At 42.3% G+C, this 16,506-nt stretch overlaps 1 protein-coding gene across 3 annotated transcripts in view; it reads right to left on the reverse strand.

Moving 5' to 3' along the window:
- Positions 1 to 4,471: 4,471 nt before the first annotated feature.
- The window catches only part of FBN1 (fibrillin 1), a 136,746-nt gene continuing 124,711 nt past the window's right edge, over positions 4,472 to 16,506 (reverse strand). For 2 of the 3 annotated variants that reach the window (XM_015872957.2, XM_015872959.1), the window contains 12 exons: positions 15,934 to 16,056; positions 15,386 to 15,517; positions 14,655 to 14,780; positions 13,789 to 13,995; positions 13,133 to 13,258; positions 12,802 to 12,924; positions 12,038 to 12,154; positions 11,513 to 11,641; positions 10,813 to 10,932; positions 8,298 to 8,529; positions 7,099 to 7,273; positions 4,472 to 5,745 (listed from right to left, as the gene is read on the reverse strand). In XM_015872957.2, the coding sequence (XP_015728443.1) occupies positions 5,356 to 5,745; positions 7,099 to 7,273; positions 8,298 to 8,529; positions 10,813 to 10,932; positions 11,513 to 11,641; positions 12,038 to 12,154; positions 12,802 to 12,924; positions 13,133 to 13,258; positions 13,789 to 13,995; positions 14,655 to 14,780; positions 15,386 to 15,517; positions 15,934 to 16,056 (2,000 nt within the window). In that variant the 3' untranslated portion in view covers positions 4,472 to 5,355. The other variant, XM_032446761.1, reaches the window with a different exon arrangement.

Below are 16,506 nucleotides of genomic sequence, written 5' to 3' on the forward strand. Positions count from 1 at the left end.
CACCCAAAACCTCTTATCCAGCAGAAAACCTCCAAACCACCAGGCACTGCCACTCTGCATTTCTCTAAGTGCTGCCCGCAGGGACAGCTTCGCATGTGGATCCCTGTGGGGAAATGGCAACCCCCCGGGGGCTGGGGCTGAGTAGTGTTTTTCTGCAAAGGGGCTGTTTCTATGGCTTCACACGTGCTGGGCCTGTCATAGCAGATGAGCCCATTTGGCTTCTTACCCTTCATTGCAGAAACACTCCAGTATTTCAGAGCTGCTGCAGGCAGGACGACCACTGACTATAGGCTCTTCCAAACTGAAAGATCTGGTTCTTGATTTCTACCCTGTAAACAGAGGATGACAAACACATCCCAACCTCACAAGGGTGTAGTAAGGATCAGAACATGTGTCTGCAGGGCGCTTACATCCTACAGCCCTGGGAGCCATAGAGAAGGTCATAAACAAACAAACCCACAGATGTGAATGCTGAGCCAAGGCCAGGGCTGGGCCCACAGTGCTGCCACACAGGAGGGAAGGGTCCTGCCCAAGAGACAGAAGAAGAAAAATCTTTTCCTGGGCACTTAGCAGAGGTTTAGCAACAACATGAGTTCAGTCTGAAAGCACTGACGAACAGTTACCCCTCTCAATTCCTTAGAAATTAAAATACACATTTCCACACATGCATGTGAACAATTTAGGACTCAGCCATATACTAACACACAGCAGTAGCACACACTGGATCCCCCAAAATGAACTCCAGGTTTTGAGCCAGCTCTGCCAACACACTCCTACTGCCCAAACCACCCCAGCCTCCACTTCCCACCTTAGCAGTGCCACTTACGAGCACATCAGAAATGGGAGAATCTGAAACAAAAACACTCTTTGGTAACCTCTCTGGCCTCAACACTGCTGCACTGAACTCAAGGGGAAGCTCATAACCGAGGAGTTGGCTTGGGCACAGTATTCCTCAAAAGCATTTGTTACAAGGGTGTGATGTATTTGGCAAGTTCTAAGGACAGCAGAAGTAGATGGTTGGAATTTGTTAGAGCTGAAGTCATCAACATCTTCAAGGCTTTGCTGGAAAGCAGAGGGTCTCATCTTTGGGCAAACCAAAAGGCACAAACCCCTTGGGAGAGTCCAGGATCTGTCCTCAGAGTCTCTGTGTGGGCACTGAGGGCCTTGGCAAGGCACACAGTGAACACAGCAACAGCACCATCCAGTCCTGCCACCGAATGCCTCCAAGGTACCAGGGACAGCACAGGACCTGTGCCTGCAGGTGAAACAACAACCACGTGCACTGAGGTGTTTTTAGCAACTGCTGCATTCACCCATTCCTCTTTTTTCCCCCCTTCTGGTTACTGCTGCAACCACTGCAATCATTTGCCATTTACTTCAGTGTAAGTGATGGTACACTCTTCCCCAAAGCACAGCCATATGCTCACCCTCTCCTCAAGTTTTCCTTAAGTTCTCACAGCATCCAAAGCCATTATGATCTTGCAGTTTAACTCAATGCCTGGACCCACAGTGCTGATGCATGGGCTTGCACGCAGAAGCCCTGCATACAAACACAGAACTGCAGGAGCTCACCCAGGAGCTGTGCAGGTTTCTGCAGAGATCCAGCGTGCTCAGGCCACTGCCAACAATGAGAAGCCCTGTTTTTTTTTTCTGAACAGTTTTAGCTAAGCATTACATTGCCAACACTGTGATAGTATGAGGGCTTATTCTGGGCGAATACCCTGGATTTACTGGATTAACCTGCTGTACTTTGTATCTTGGCTACTTCTGCAAGCATGAAGCCAACTAAAACAGACAAAGCTTAAAGACTTGCTCGAGAGAGAGGGACTAAGTGGGTAAGATCCTGGGCTCAGATGTCCCAGCTTAGGGAATTCCATGTGTCCCATTAGCTCCTGTGCTACCTGGCACAGGGCAGCTGCAGGGGCACTGGGATGGGCACACAGCTCCTGCTGCCCCGCACACAGCCACAGCCTCAGCAGCTGCTGAGTTATGACTTCCTCCCTACAGGATATCTTCTACAACAGTGAAGCTGAAAGAAGAGAGACTTACTCCTTCCCATCCCATTCCTACTCAGAAAGTAGCAGTACCACGCTGCAACATAAGCTGCCAACCTTGCTCAATGCAGTCTCATTTTGGCAGAAGCCATCAGAACTATAAGAGGTTTTAATGATTCCAACACAGCATCATTTTAAAGGTGGAATCCTAAAAATTCTTTTGCAGCAAGTAACAGTTTTTAAAGGTGGTGAGAAGACTTCTGCAATGCCAGCACCTCCCCCACCCTCCCCTCCAGTCTGGTGTAGTGCAGCTGCAGGCTGCTCTGCATGGCACTTACCTGCAACAGCGCTGCCAGCAGGGACCAGATGTTCCCAAACACGGATGGGGAAGCTGTCAGGCAATGCCTGTGGTGTCTGTCTTGCTCTCCAAACAGCCCAGGCCTCTCTGTGCTCAGGAGTCTTGTCCAGAGGAGCTCTTCCAAAGCACGAAGCTGAACTTGAATCACAGCGTAGAATATTTATTTTAGAGAAAACCTGAGTGTGACCCATTGAGACCTGCGGTAAGAAAGTAAACACTTGGGGTCCTTTGAAAGTCTGCGTAAATGAGAGACTGTGGAAAAAGCCACATTCTGCCAAAATACATGTCAGCCATCAAGTTTACAAGATACTGTTACAATACACAATGAGTACGATTAGATGTGCACAGTCAGAAGCCATCTTTGTTTAACAGTTAACCAAAACCTGTATTTATTATCCATGCATGCATCTACACCTAGTCATATGCACAGCTGTGACAGAGGGAAGCCACGGAGTTATTTCACATATTTCATCATTTCATTGAATTTGAAGAATAGCCTTTAATTGCAAAAGCACACACATTGGATAAAACCTCCAGTGTACGTCGTGCTCAGTCTCTGGAATCCCACTGTCAAATCAAACACAGGAAAATACTGTAAATCACACTTACAGGTTAAAACCATTTCTTCATTGCAGCTCTCATGCAGTGTTTTCATGCAACCTTTGTGCTTCAAGAAAACTGCAGAAATTCAAGCTAATGTAAATAATTATATGTATATGGCAACGAAAACTGACAGGCAAGACTGGGCGCTTTGCATCTTTAAACCACTAAAAGAGATGCTGCCAAAATCATATTGGAAGTATTTGAACATTATCTTTTAGTCAATGGAAGGATTGAACTACTTCAAATTGGTCTCCTCTCTGTGTGACAAAATACCAACACTCTCATCTGTCCTTATTTCTGCAGCTCAACAAAGATGACTTGTAGAACTGTGCAGACAACGCAGGGGCTGCTGGAGCACCATCAACGAGGTTTTAGCATATTAAGGTGTTACAAATGTGAAGCCAACACCACTTGGCAGAGCTATTTGTGAACCATTCTTTTCAGTTCCTCTCAATATTTGAGGGCTGGAGAGAAAACACCCAAACCATACACTATAACCAGAAACCAATACAATCTTACACACTGAAAAAACCATACCAATGTGCTGAAGTTGAAGTGGCACATACAGCTGTAAAGCTCTGATTACATTTTGCCATAGTTACACAAGATACGGAAAAATAAAAACACCGTTTAAGGTTTTGGCACATCAACATGTAAAATCCAGACATAGTCTATTATAGATATCAAGGTAACCCTATGAGCAAGTACCAGCTCCATTCTGTATAGTTGTATTTGTTAAGCAGAAAGAAATCCAAGAGAGCTGAAGTTGAATTACACAGAACAATACAATTGGGGGTAAATTGTTACAGTGCATTTTCTTTTCAAAACGAGTATAGCTCAGTGTACGTTCCCTCTATCAATTACAACACAACCCAATCTGTATTTTCATTGCCACTACTTGCTCCATTTCTGCCCCTAGGTTTTGAAGCATCACATCTCAGTAGAATGTTCTTTTGCTGCTCAATGATGTACTGCAGCACTTGAGTATATGAGAACATTTGCATCACCGAGTAACTCCTTCCACATTAAAATGCATCTACAACTGATGGCTGTTTTTGGTATCGGGTTATGACTTTGTGATCCGTTTTAGATTATTTGAGAACAGCTGTTGCAGTAGGGGTAAAAGAACTGAATATTTAAAACAAGGCACTTTCAGCAAATGACATTTCTAATGATTAAATGCCGATTATTACTTTTTTTTTCTGTACAGTGACTTAACATCCACTTCTGCACACTTTGGCTGTCAAAGTTACTGACTGACGTGATTATTCAGGTAAGAGTCATCAGAAATGTTCTAATGCACTTTCTGGAGCCACACAATTATTTTGGAGTTCCGCTGCTGCTCAGCTTTGTGAAGCTTTCTGTATTTCCTTTGCACGAAGAGTGAACAAACGATGGCAGCATCCCTTCATGAAGAAATCACCTGTGCACACATACAGACAACAAACCCTACCAAAAATGCCTGAAACGTAAGAATTCAGTTTATCATTTTCAGCAAGAACACAAAGCCACAGAATAAACTAAAAAAAGAACTGTTTTATTGTGACATTTATGACATTGAACCCTTGCTGATATGAATGACTATGGGTACTCTTGACATGTTACATAATGTCATGGCGTAGGATGGCACTGATTGTCATCTGACTTTTGAGAATGTTTAATGGTCCCTACTGACCTCAGTGCATTTTGGCAAGTCACAGAAACTTTATCATCAGGTTTGTGTATACAGTTAACAAGTAGTTGGTCTTATAAGCACCATTACAAACCCTCACATTAAGGGTATTATTAATCTAGTTTACAAATGCTTCATTGATAAAAATAGCATGATTACAGTATACACACACTTAATTTACATGTAATGTATTATAGGCATAACTGAGATAAACTACTGAGCTAACTTTGGTTGATTGAAGTATTTAGACTGAATAATGGCAATTTTGGCTTCTAAGTTGTGTAAATATTACAGTGCATTTATAAATCTAGGTTGAAAATTTACTAGCACCAAATGGATATCATAAATGGCTGACCTAGTAAGTTGTAGTTGGAGAAGCGAAGTTTAAGAATTACAAAAATAGAGCTGTCCATTAGTTGAAAGCACATTCTTGTACCTCTGCTGAAATGATGACGCGTCTCAGCATCAGTGGCCAACTTCCAAAGGCAAAAGTCCCAGTTTTCAAGATTCAGCATATCAAGGTAGCTCAGCTACAGTTAAAAGCCTGAGAAAGTGGTTGTTTTGAGCTAGGGTATTCATCCTGTACCTTGTTTATGTATATAATAGTGCTTGTTCATACAAATGTACTCATGTAAGATTGTACCTATGATATGGAGAATCTGATTGGGAGAAATATTCAGTCCTACCTATCTATCTTTGGTTTAATTATTTGGTCTTTGGTTGATGAATTAATGAAGCAATATCTGAATTTTCATTTTCAGGTTATCTCCCAGCTCACCACTGAGGTAGTCTTTGTCATGTTTCTCTTCAAGCTGGTTAAGTTCCTTCTTTTTATAGAGTGGAATACTACTGATTTGTAATGAATAGTTTCCAGGCACTGGCTTCTTCTTTGTGAAATGAAGGTAACTTATTCCGTCCTTCTTATTGATTCTAAAGAAACCATCTTCATTTCCGGAGTCAATTAAATATCGGTTATGGTTTGTCAGTGTTGTGAGGGCAGGAAGCAGTTTCAGGATGCGATCTTTGTTACTGAGATCAGAGATGTTGATAGAAAAGACTGCTGCTTTCTCAATATCCCAGCTGGCAAGACTGATTGGAGGCTCCAGCTCTTGCTCATCCTGCACAAGAACAAATGATGTTAGCTGCCTTTGTCAGAAAACAATTCACAGGCATCAACATGTGTATTTCTTACCCAGCTCATCCATTATTAATGAAATAGTTTTTAAAAGGAGATCCTGTTAAGTCACCTGTCTAAACCACTCTTGGAGGCTTACTGGTTGTCAGAATCAAGTATGGTCTTTGACACCGACCCTGCGTGGTGATGGGAGGCACACAGTTTCTCTATGTGGGTCCTGCTGCCTGACATCTGATTGTGCTCAGTGTCTGTGCTCAGAGTCCTACACTCTGCGAAGGGCTGATCTGCCTCTGTCAGGGGGAATTCACAAGCTAATGGGAACAATGCACAGAAGACAGCATGGTCTGTGGGAGAGGCATATCGTTTAGGTAGGAGTTTTCTACTTTGTGATATTCGCTGTTTAGATGTGAAACTGGGGGGAGGCTGCTGGAGAAGCAGCACTACCCCTCACCTTCAAGTGACAGTTACTGTACTTCCCAAGTCTTGTATGTGTGAGTCACACTGCAGGAGCAGCATTTTCATATAAATATGGGTTCTGGAAGCAATTGTTAATGTTTGGTTAATATAAAAGAAACCAATGACAACAGCTAGGAAGAAGTGGGGTTGAGTGAGCACTGTGATAGGTTTTACACGTTCACTGGCACACAATTATCCCACTGAGCAGCAAACAGAAACCTGCCTCTGTCCCTACCAACTTCCAGGTGATGAAAGATGAAGCTCAACCTCCCTAATTCTGCCTGGACCAGCAGAGAGCAAAATACATGACCTCACCTACAGCTTTGCCCCCAGGCTGGCAGCCTGAGTGACTGCGAGTGTGGATGAGCCTCAGGAAGAGCTGCAGCACTGGGACACCCTGGACTCCCTTGAAGTTCATTGTTCACATCCAGGGCACTTTGTTTGCTTTGATGTGGGCTCCAAACCCAGACACAACATGGTCCTGCTTGGAGGGGTCACCATCCACCTTGTCCAACGCATACTGCCTTTCTGGCCACAAGGTCACACAGATGTTTTACATACCCATCATCCTCTAGAATCAAGAGCCTGTTTTGCAGGTGAGAGCACTGCTGTCAGGACAGCTGGGTGGTTGTTTATTTTAGCGTTGGATGCAATGATGTAGGTAGTAGGAATCAAAGGGCTGCAGGGGACAATCTTTGCCTGACAGTGACAGAACAGTTTCAGAAAGCCCCGTCCCAGACACCTCCCGTCCAAAACCCAAAGCCCTTTGGTCTACTTTGGGGTATAAATTTTTCAGTGAGATTGCTTCTTGGCATTCATCAATCCAAGACTGGCTTTCACAAGATAACAGCAAACCCATTGCCCCCAGAGGGTCAGTTACCTCTGCTTCATTTGCAGTTTCATTAGTACTTCTGCGCTTCCTTCCTCTCTTGGGGTAGCCATTGATTTTACATTCGTAGCAAGCTTCTGGAGAGAGGGAGTTGTCATCCATTTCTCCGCTGAGTGAAAGCTCTTGTCCTTGACCTTTGCCTAGCCCGACTCCAGATACACAGTGTCTAAGGAAGGGAGAAATCCAGAATTAATTCCAGTGAGACAGATACCTTAGCAAGAGCTCAATTTGGGGACTGTGCATACAAATAATAAAGCAATTGTGTTGCACTCATTTCCCAGGAAATTTTCTGTTCAGTTTAACAGGCAAAATTCTCACTGAATCACAAAGCAGCTACCTCTGGTTTCAAGAATCTGTTTCCATGGGGCTCTGTCTAAAAGAGCCCTGCCAGAATGTAACAGATCTAAAAACACCAGTTTAGGCTCTGAGAAGTTGTTAGTTATTTCTGTCATCCAACCTTAAGCACATTAAGAGTGACCAAGTTTCAGGAGGTGCTGAAAAATTTGAGAATTGTGGTCTTTCATAATGTAGTTCAAGTGAGCATCCCAAAGTCACTTCTAAAATGTAAAGCACAATGTTTCTGCTTTCCAACTGAGTGCTTGGTCCAACATGATGCACTGCCCTAATGCTCCCACTGGGGCAAGTGAAAATTGGTTTCCTTGATAAAGCAGACATTTATTAAAAAAGTAATTCATTTGGAATGCATAAGAATATGAAACACACAAGAACATATAAGAGCATATGAAGTTGTAATTCCAATCACCACTTGCATAATATCATTTGTCCTTGGAGCTGGCAAGGCTTATTTTGCTTTGCTTTTAAAGCGGACAAGTGATACAGCACAAATCAGAGTGAGAGGTGTCAGCTCCCAAGAGGTGAGCTCAGATAGCTTGGCTGGCTGCTGGGGTGTGCGAGAGAGAGGTGAAAGCAGTGAGTTAAAAGGGATTATGGAATCTGGTAGTTGTGACCAGGTTCCCTTTAACACTAAAACCATGTAACTCCCTTCTCTCTGTCAGCTCTCCCCTCCCTCATTTCCAAAAGAAACAGGTGAATCCAAACTCCTGAGCACCTCCACAATCCTGTCCATCTCTCATTGGTGATAACAGCCTGGTTCTGCTGCTCCACACTACAGAGAAGGGAGCGAGTTACGTCGCCTTTATGTCTGTTAGTTTAAAATGAGAATCCCTTACCCTTGTCCTATTCTGAAGTAACCAGGTGGACATCCACAGACATAGCCACCTTCAGTATTTGAACAACCATAACTGCATGGGGCTTGTGCAGAACCGCATTCATTGATATCTTGGCAACCTCCACTAAACTGTTCATACTGAAATCCGGTAGGGCACATACATTTATAGCTTCCCAAAGTATTGTGGCAAGATGCTCCTCCACAAATGTGTGCACTTAGACATTCATTTTCATCTGGAAAGGAAGAAGAACACACCATGTTAATTTGCACTCTCAGGTCAGTCCCTTCAGAAAGATGTGCTGCGGTTCCAGATGCACAGAAACAAACCACAGGGCTTGGCCTCAACCTTGGCTGCTAGGAGGCAACTATTCCATACAACAGAGCAACATCTGGGCTACTCTACTGAAGATGTCTCAGACCATGTCAGCTTGTGCTCCGAACAGCTGAGAAGCAGAGGAGGGAACATTTCTTGTCCCAGAAAAAAGCCTGAGGATAAAACTTTACACGGTTGAGAATCTGGTCTAATAATCCCATGTTCATAATTTGTATTCAAGATTAAAGGAGAAAGAGAGGGAATCAGGCTCTGACACCTTTTCCAGGCACTGAAAAGCCCTGCATGGATTAACATACAAAGCCCAGAGCAGCATCTCCAACCTTTACATCCAGGTTAGAGATGATAGAGAATTAGATTAGATGATTAGAGAATAAGTGCCAATTCAGAGCATTATTGTCTTTTCCCAAACAATGTGACTGTTTGCTCTTCATTTAAGAGCAATGCTCTACTTTTTGCAGCATGATTTATGGCAGGGTGCTCCACAGAATTGTCTGGGCAGGGGACACAGTCACACACAGCACAAGGCATGGGAGGAACCAAAGCATTCTTCAGTGATTATCTAAATATGTGTTGCAGCAACATCAAAAATCCCTGAACACTTCATCAAATAAGCTAAAAAAGGCAGAAACTGTTTGCAGAGCTGGGATTGCCAAATAATATGAAGGAGTTGTTACAGAAAAGCCTATTACATGGATTCTTCCCCCGTGGTATGCCCAGGAGAGCTAGAAAAGTATCAAAAGCATATAATTACAGACATTAACAGTGAACCTGTGAGGACCCTAAAGAGTTAAACTTGGGTCTGAATTCTAACTAAGTCCATACAAGCTTTGCCATTAACTTAGACTGATGTTTCAATACTCAAGGTACCTAACACAGCTGAATTCATAGCAATTAGGTCTACATCATAAATGAACATTTGAAACACAGAAACTTGTTGCACCGCAAGGATACACACTCACTTTGCCTTGTTCCACAGCAGATAGAGTGTGAACATCACCAAGGTTAGGTAGCTCCTACAGGCTTGTTTGATTTTTCTTTTGTGCCAATTTTATTAGATTCTAATTTAACCCTATGCTCTGCTATTTTAATTAGCATTCAAGGCCATCCTGTGTTTGAGCTCCCTCCTTGTTCTCTTGTATGCACTGGAACACAAGCAAGCAAATGTTACAGCAAGGGCTGCATAAAAGGTCAGGAAATTTGGTAAGCACAATGAAAAGCAGAGATCCCCCAGAGCACCGCAGTGCTAACAAGGTAAGGCATTTTGTTTCTGAAAGCAAAGGAAGCTGAACAAAGAGATATGAAGCCCTTTTTTCTCAACGAGGTAATCAAACACATCTCCGCTATCTACACAAGAGGAGCTTGTGTGAAAGCACATTAGATGTAACTGAAACTGCAGGAAGCTGTCACTAGAAGAAAACTTATTTAAGTGCTTCTTCTGTTTGAACATGCTACATGTTACACCACGGGGAGATACAGAGACATTTCTCATGACTCCTGCAGACGGCCCAGCTCTATCTGCTCAAGTCACACCCTGCAGCAACGCAGCCTCTGCACATGCAGCCTCATCTAAGAGGGCTCAGAGAACCAAGTTTTAGACAAGGAAGAAATACGCATTTTAATTTTCCAGTGTATTTACTTCTTAGCATAAGTAACGAGTGCTGGCTTTTAGTGCTTGTAACCAAAGGTGAGCTGTGAGCGCTTGTTACTACAGTCTATCTCAAAGTTGCAAGGAAACGTCTTTAGACAGATGGCAGCAGCTGTAGGATGTTAATAGAATTCAAAATGCTTTACTCCAGAAGTTGAATTTTACTGTGTAACAACCCAAACTTTTAGTTTTGATTCTGCCAGGTTTAACCAACAATAAACTCAGGTTGTTGACTGCTGCATGGCTGGGAGCACTTCCTTTGTTCACATCACAAGACATGTGTGAGTAATGCACTTTTCCTCAGAATCAGTCCAACTTCAAGCACCCTCAGAGCTCACCTTTTTTGTGCTTACCTTATCGAGCCAGGATACGAGCTACTGGCTGTTTCAAACCAACTGCCTTTCACTGGACAACTCACTTGAAATGTAACTCCACTGAACATGGTAAATTATGAGCAGAACGTATGGCAAACTGACTCACTGCCCTTCACTTGTTGCTGCATGCATTTCCATACATAAACTATTAAAAATGACTTGCCAACGCATTGGTTCCACTGGTAATGCTGGAGATATCCTTGTGGGCAGCTACACCTGTATCCTCCGATTATGTTTTGGCAGCCATGCTGACACCGATGGTTTCCATCGCATTCATCAACATCTAAAAAGGTGAGAGACACTCTGAATTCAGGGAGAGAGGCTCAAGTTACATTACATTTGAAAACTGCATTACAAGTAATCAGCCATAAGTACAGGGATATTCCAGGATCTTCCAAAACCCCAACCAGCAATGGGAGTCCACTTCTGGCCTTTCAGGTTCGCAGTTCTGGCTCCCAGAGAGAACCCAGAGAAGTAAAGTCAACAGCTCACGAACTCCCAGCAGGTCACCTTGCAGATGCAAGACTTCCTGCCCTTGGTGAGTCCTTCAGAAATCCAGGCAGGATTTGACAGAAGTTCACTGAACTTGTGATTCTTAAACTAAAACATTCCAGACTAAATTGAAGTATCCTCAGAAGTACCAGCTCTCTAGAACCCTGCAGGTTATCTGTGTCTTCAGACCCACAAAGAGAAATACGTCCCTGCTGATTAACTTCCAAACCCCAACCTCCCTTCAATCTGAGCATACTTACTACATAGGATTTGGTTCTTACACTGTATGTCCCTCCTTGGACAACAGCAGGATGAGGAAAGATATAGGAAAGCAAGATGAGATGAAATTAAATGCACTGTGCTGCACCTACCTTCACAGCTAAGCCCGGTCTGGTCAAGTGAGAAGCCACGCTGACATTCGCACACAAAACTTCCCGGAGTGTTCTGGCAAATACCTTTTGCCCCACATAAATTAATTTCAGTAGCACATTCATTATTATCTGAAGGAAACCAAAGTCTGAGTGTTACTTCTTATTCTTCATTGTAAAGATGATGATTTAGCAGTGCTGACAATGAAAGGTTTGTGACAAGCAGTACAGAAACATTAGCAATATCGCTGTCTTAATGACCGCTCCAATTTTTACCTCTTACTGACAATTTTAATTTGAAAAAAATTAAGAACAGCTACGGGAAGGGAACGCTCCTTTTTTTCACCAAGAACGTGTAGTTTGATATCCCAGTCTTCAACCAACCACACCTTCACACCAATAACAGAGGATCAACAGAAGAACAATCCAACACGCAGAGCACAAAGGATGTTTTGTTGGAGGAGTTTCATTTGACATTTCCACAGACCTGAGGTGCTTCTGGTTTTGTGTGTTTCTCACACCACTTACCAATGCAGGCTGTATGGTGCTGAGTGAATCCAGGAGGACATTTACAAGTAAAACCCCCAATAGTGTTGACACAAAGGAACTGGCAGTTGTGCTGCTTTGTTGCACATTCATCAAGATCTAAAAAACAAGCAAACGTTTTTCATTTGTTTCCTTGGGAGGATCGGACATTTCAGCTGGACTTAGAAGTGGCTGCAAATAAGTGATGTGTCAGATAAAGGTATTTGAATCTAAATCTCATTTCCACACTGGCATTGGTTTCCTTGAACATGGAGTCCCTCACATTATGAAGGGGACATCATAGCTACAGTAGTGTCTGTGCTAATGCAGGATTACAGACACCACTCTCACCTGTCTGTAAAATGCTGTTATACTACAATGCCCACTCTGGCTGTACTCAATCAATGTGAGAAGCAGTGGCAGATTGAAAAACAGCATTGTATTGAAGAATGCCAAATTTAGAATCACTGCTCAGGCTTGTGTATTTTCAGTCAGAGCTCTGGTAACAAGATAGAGACATAAGTGAGAATACAATGAATGTTTCAAACTCTCTCTTGCATTGTCCATTATTCAGCACAATGCAGAGGAGGTAGGTTACAACTCTGCTTATGCTGGACAATGCACTGAAAACAGTGTTCTCATTTGAGCTGAAGGTCATTAGAATTATTATAACTAGCATTTGTAAAGATTTACATAATTTAAATGTTCTTGGATTAGTATTTGCCCACAAAACATCAAGTTTCTGCAATAAATTGCTTGTTTGTTACCTTTGCAACTTCTCCCATCTTCTTGAAGGATGTACCCTTTTGGACATGAACACTGGAAGCTCCCCTCTGTGTTTTTGCAGATGAAATTGCAAGGTTTGGGGGACTCGTTACATTCATTCAGATCTAAAATAAGCAAAACCAGACACTGTCATGGTAACAACCAACATTTGTGATGGTTTATAAAAGGCTCAAAACCTCTTAAAGAAACACATTTTTTTCCTCGTTTTTCAAAGTTTTTGTGTTCCTTTCAACAAGCCATCTCTTAGTAATAAGCATTATGTACATACAATATAAATAACTTTATATTCATAGAACATAACGAAAATCCTACCTATGCAAAGAGTGCCAGTTATATCTGTAGTATAGCCGAGGTTGCAATGACAACGGTAAGATCCCCTTTCATTGATGCATTCCCCATTACGGCAGACATCATGGATAACCTTGCACTCATCAATATCTGCAGTTAAATGAAAGTTAGTCCACAAGAGAACATCATAAAGAGCTCATCTTATAAAGTTACAGTAGGTTCTTGTGATCTGACATTAAAAAGCCCTACATAAAGTAAAAAACTACATAACGGAACACTGAACAGACTAGGGGGAAATACTAAGTAGAAAAATATGGAGCATTAATCTAACTTTCAAATACTGTAAGTGTAAGTGTAAGCAAACAAGTGGAACTGATCGCATATTAGCCTCCATGAATCAAACATCACTTTGCTCTCACGTACACAAACAGCTCTCGATGTGTACCCACAGTGCAGTCAAATGCGAGAATGCAAACTCCCACCTGAGAGTGTGTCAATCAGCCGGCATGCCAAATAAATATCTGCCAAGCAGGATGGATGACTTCTCATCAAAGGTCTTAGGCTACATACCTTCCTCCCAAGTGACTGTGTTCTCTCAACATGAAAACTCTCAGAGAATTTGGATTAATATCCAAAAAATGTAAACGATCTAAGGTGGTGTTTACAAGGTAAGTCAGTACCTGCTCCATTGGACATGTATCCCCGACCATGAGGACAAAGCTTCTTAAAGGCCACAGTGCCTGGGAAGGGGCAGACCTCGCAGTTTGGCCCCCAGCCTCGGCCACCATCACAGCAGCATTCAGACTTGGTGACAGGGTTCCTGTTGCTTGATCCAATTTGACACATACTTTGTAAGACTTCAGTGAAGCAGTAGCCTTCCCTGTTGTCTGGAAGACAAATTATGCATTACAGAGAATCCTAATGGCGATGACCTACAGAAGGTCATGAGATATTAGGAATTCAGTTAGAAATATAAAAGAAAGGGCATACTTCACCCTGAGACTGTGCAACTGAGAGTGAAAGACTACCAGCAGTAAGAAAGAGAGCGCGATGTCTAAGGGAAACAAAGAAGACAGGAAATTTAGCAGAAGGTGGAAGACAAGTTACATTACGCTTGTAAAAAGATACATTTCTGCTTCATTCCAGACAAGAAAGGTTGGCTGAAAATCTGACCCAGAGAAAAGGCAGCGCAATTCTAGGCTGACTGATACTACCCCACTGTCAGCTCACACAACTAGCCAACCCAATGCAACTGATCAAAGCAGGCATACAGTTAGCACACAATGAGTGAAACTGCAGGAGGACACCTACTTAATAAGGTCCCTTCTTGCAGGAATGTAAACTCAAGACCATGTTTATTCACTGTTATATTTCTAAGTTTAAGCTTCTAAGTACTTTTGCAAAATGAGACAACTCACTAAGTTGTAAAACCGCCTCAAACAAGAGTCACATCTGACTGCCAAAGAAACGCAGCTAGTGTGACTCCCAGAAAATGAATTCCTGTTACCAAAGTGATTATTCATTAGGGCGTTACTGTTGGACTTACCAAGGCATTCGTTCTGAGTGTCACTGACTGTGAATCCCTCATTGCATTCACATCTGTAACTTCCCACTGTGTTGACACACCGGCCATTCTCACAGAGCCCAGGCTTGGTCTGACATTCATTCTCATCTGTTTTTTTAAAATGATGTGGGAAAAATCAAGTTCATTACTGTTTTAAAGCAGACTGATGAAGTTTGTATGAATTTTTTAAGCTGAACGTTCTATTTTGTTAAGCTTTATTTTATTTATTTATTTTCATTATAAAGATCTATTCAGTTTTCAGAAGAAAGATGGCTGTCCAGCTCACTTTACAGCTGCTGTTTCTAAGCTATCTCTGCAATACACTCCTCAGTGGTTTTCAAAACTGCTCACACTTATAGCTGCACTTCTTAATGTCATCCAAAGTTTTACAACAATTCAGATCTACCTTTATTCTTGTTAACAGAGATCAACAAGCGCACAGCAGTGAGCCCGATTCTCTGCTCACCATGAGCAATTCATCAACAGCATTGCAAGCTGGTTGTACAGACAGCCATATTCAGATTTTCTACTTAGTGCTCAGATGTGTGAACACCTGCACAGCAAAACAATGTGTGTATAGCACCGATGATCCAGTATGCAGGTAGGTGCATAATTCTTCCCCTGAGTTCTTTAATGTTTTGTTAAATCCAAAATTTTCAGCTCTAACGAGAGACTGTGCGTTTCAAAAGCTACAACACTCCAGGGCCACCTACCTATACAACCTTCTCCATCTGGTCTGCGCTGGTAACCTGGTCCACAGATGCACATATAGGTACCTATGAGGTTTTTGCACTCCATTTGTTTTGAGTCACAATCATGAATGCCTTCTTCACACTCATTCTGATCTAAAACACAAAGTTTAGACTTCATTATATGGAGAGATGCTGTTGGAAATTCATAATAATAAATTCTGACTTTGGAATTTTAATGCAATCAAATTTAGCACTGTTATTGTGCTAAACTTTCTACCAGATATAACAGTCTAGAGCAAATTCATTTCTCCCAAGTGCCCTTTCTATCAGGGCAAGAGAACTCCACTATCTGATATGATCTCACTTATTCAGATGTCCAGGTTTACAGGCAGGATAGGACTAATACCACCAACTGTGTAATACAAACCATAGAATTTCATCCCAAATTCTTTCTGACTCTGTTACCTCCTGGGATTTAAACTCTGTCCCACTCAGTGAGTCAGAGCCCTGCCCCTGCAGGAACTTGAAATTATTAGCTCACAACTGTGAGATTCTGGTAGGAGCTTTACCTCTGCACATTCTCCGGTCCTCTCGTAGAACGTACCCTGCAGGGCACTTGCATTCATAGGATCCAAAAGTGTTCACACAGCGGAAAGCACAGAGCAGAGGGTTCTGAACGCACTCGTTGACATCTGGATTCAGAGCGGCAAAGATGAAGTGAAACAATCTTTTGCAAAATGAAGCAGACTTGAACGTGTGGGTTTTAGTTACAGCCAGTACCAAAGATCCCAGTTTAACACTGGTTAAATTTTAATTGTTGAGGACTCACGTTTCTACTTGTTATGGATATCTGTACAGGAAAAGTCATCAGACATGCCAGCATGTTTGCACAGCTACCTCAAGTCTCAATATCTCCAAAGGCAAAAAGACAACGCAAAGAATTTCCAGATCTATGCTGCCAAACTCCTGTAAGTGAAAACTGCACTTTTTTCATGTCTAGGCTCAATTTTTATTGATATTTATTTTTAAATTCTAGGTTCACTAATTCAGCTTCTTCATACACTGAATTCCTTAAAACACTGGTCTTACTAGGAAAGTGCATTTACGTACACTCCGGGCTACTTGAATAATTACTGCCATAT

Source organism: Coturnix japonica, chromosome 10 (assembly GCF_001577835.2).
Source record: "Coturnix japonica isolate 7356 chromosome 10, Coturnix japonica 2.1, whole genome shotgun sequence".
In the NCBI taxonomy this organism is placed as follows: Eukaryota; Metazoa; Chordata; class Aves; order Galliformes; family Phasianidae; genus Coturnix; species Coturnix japonica.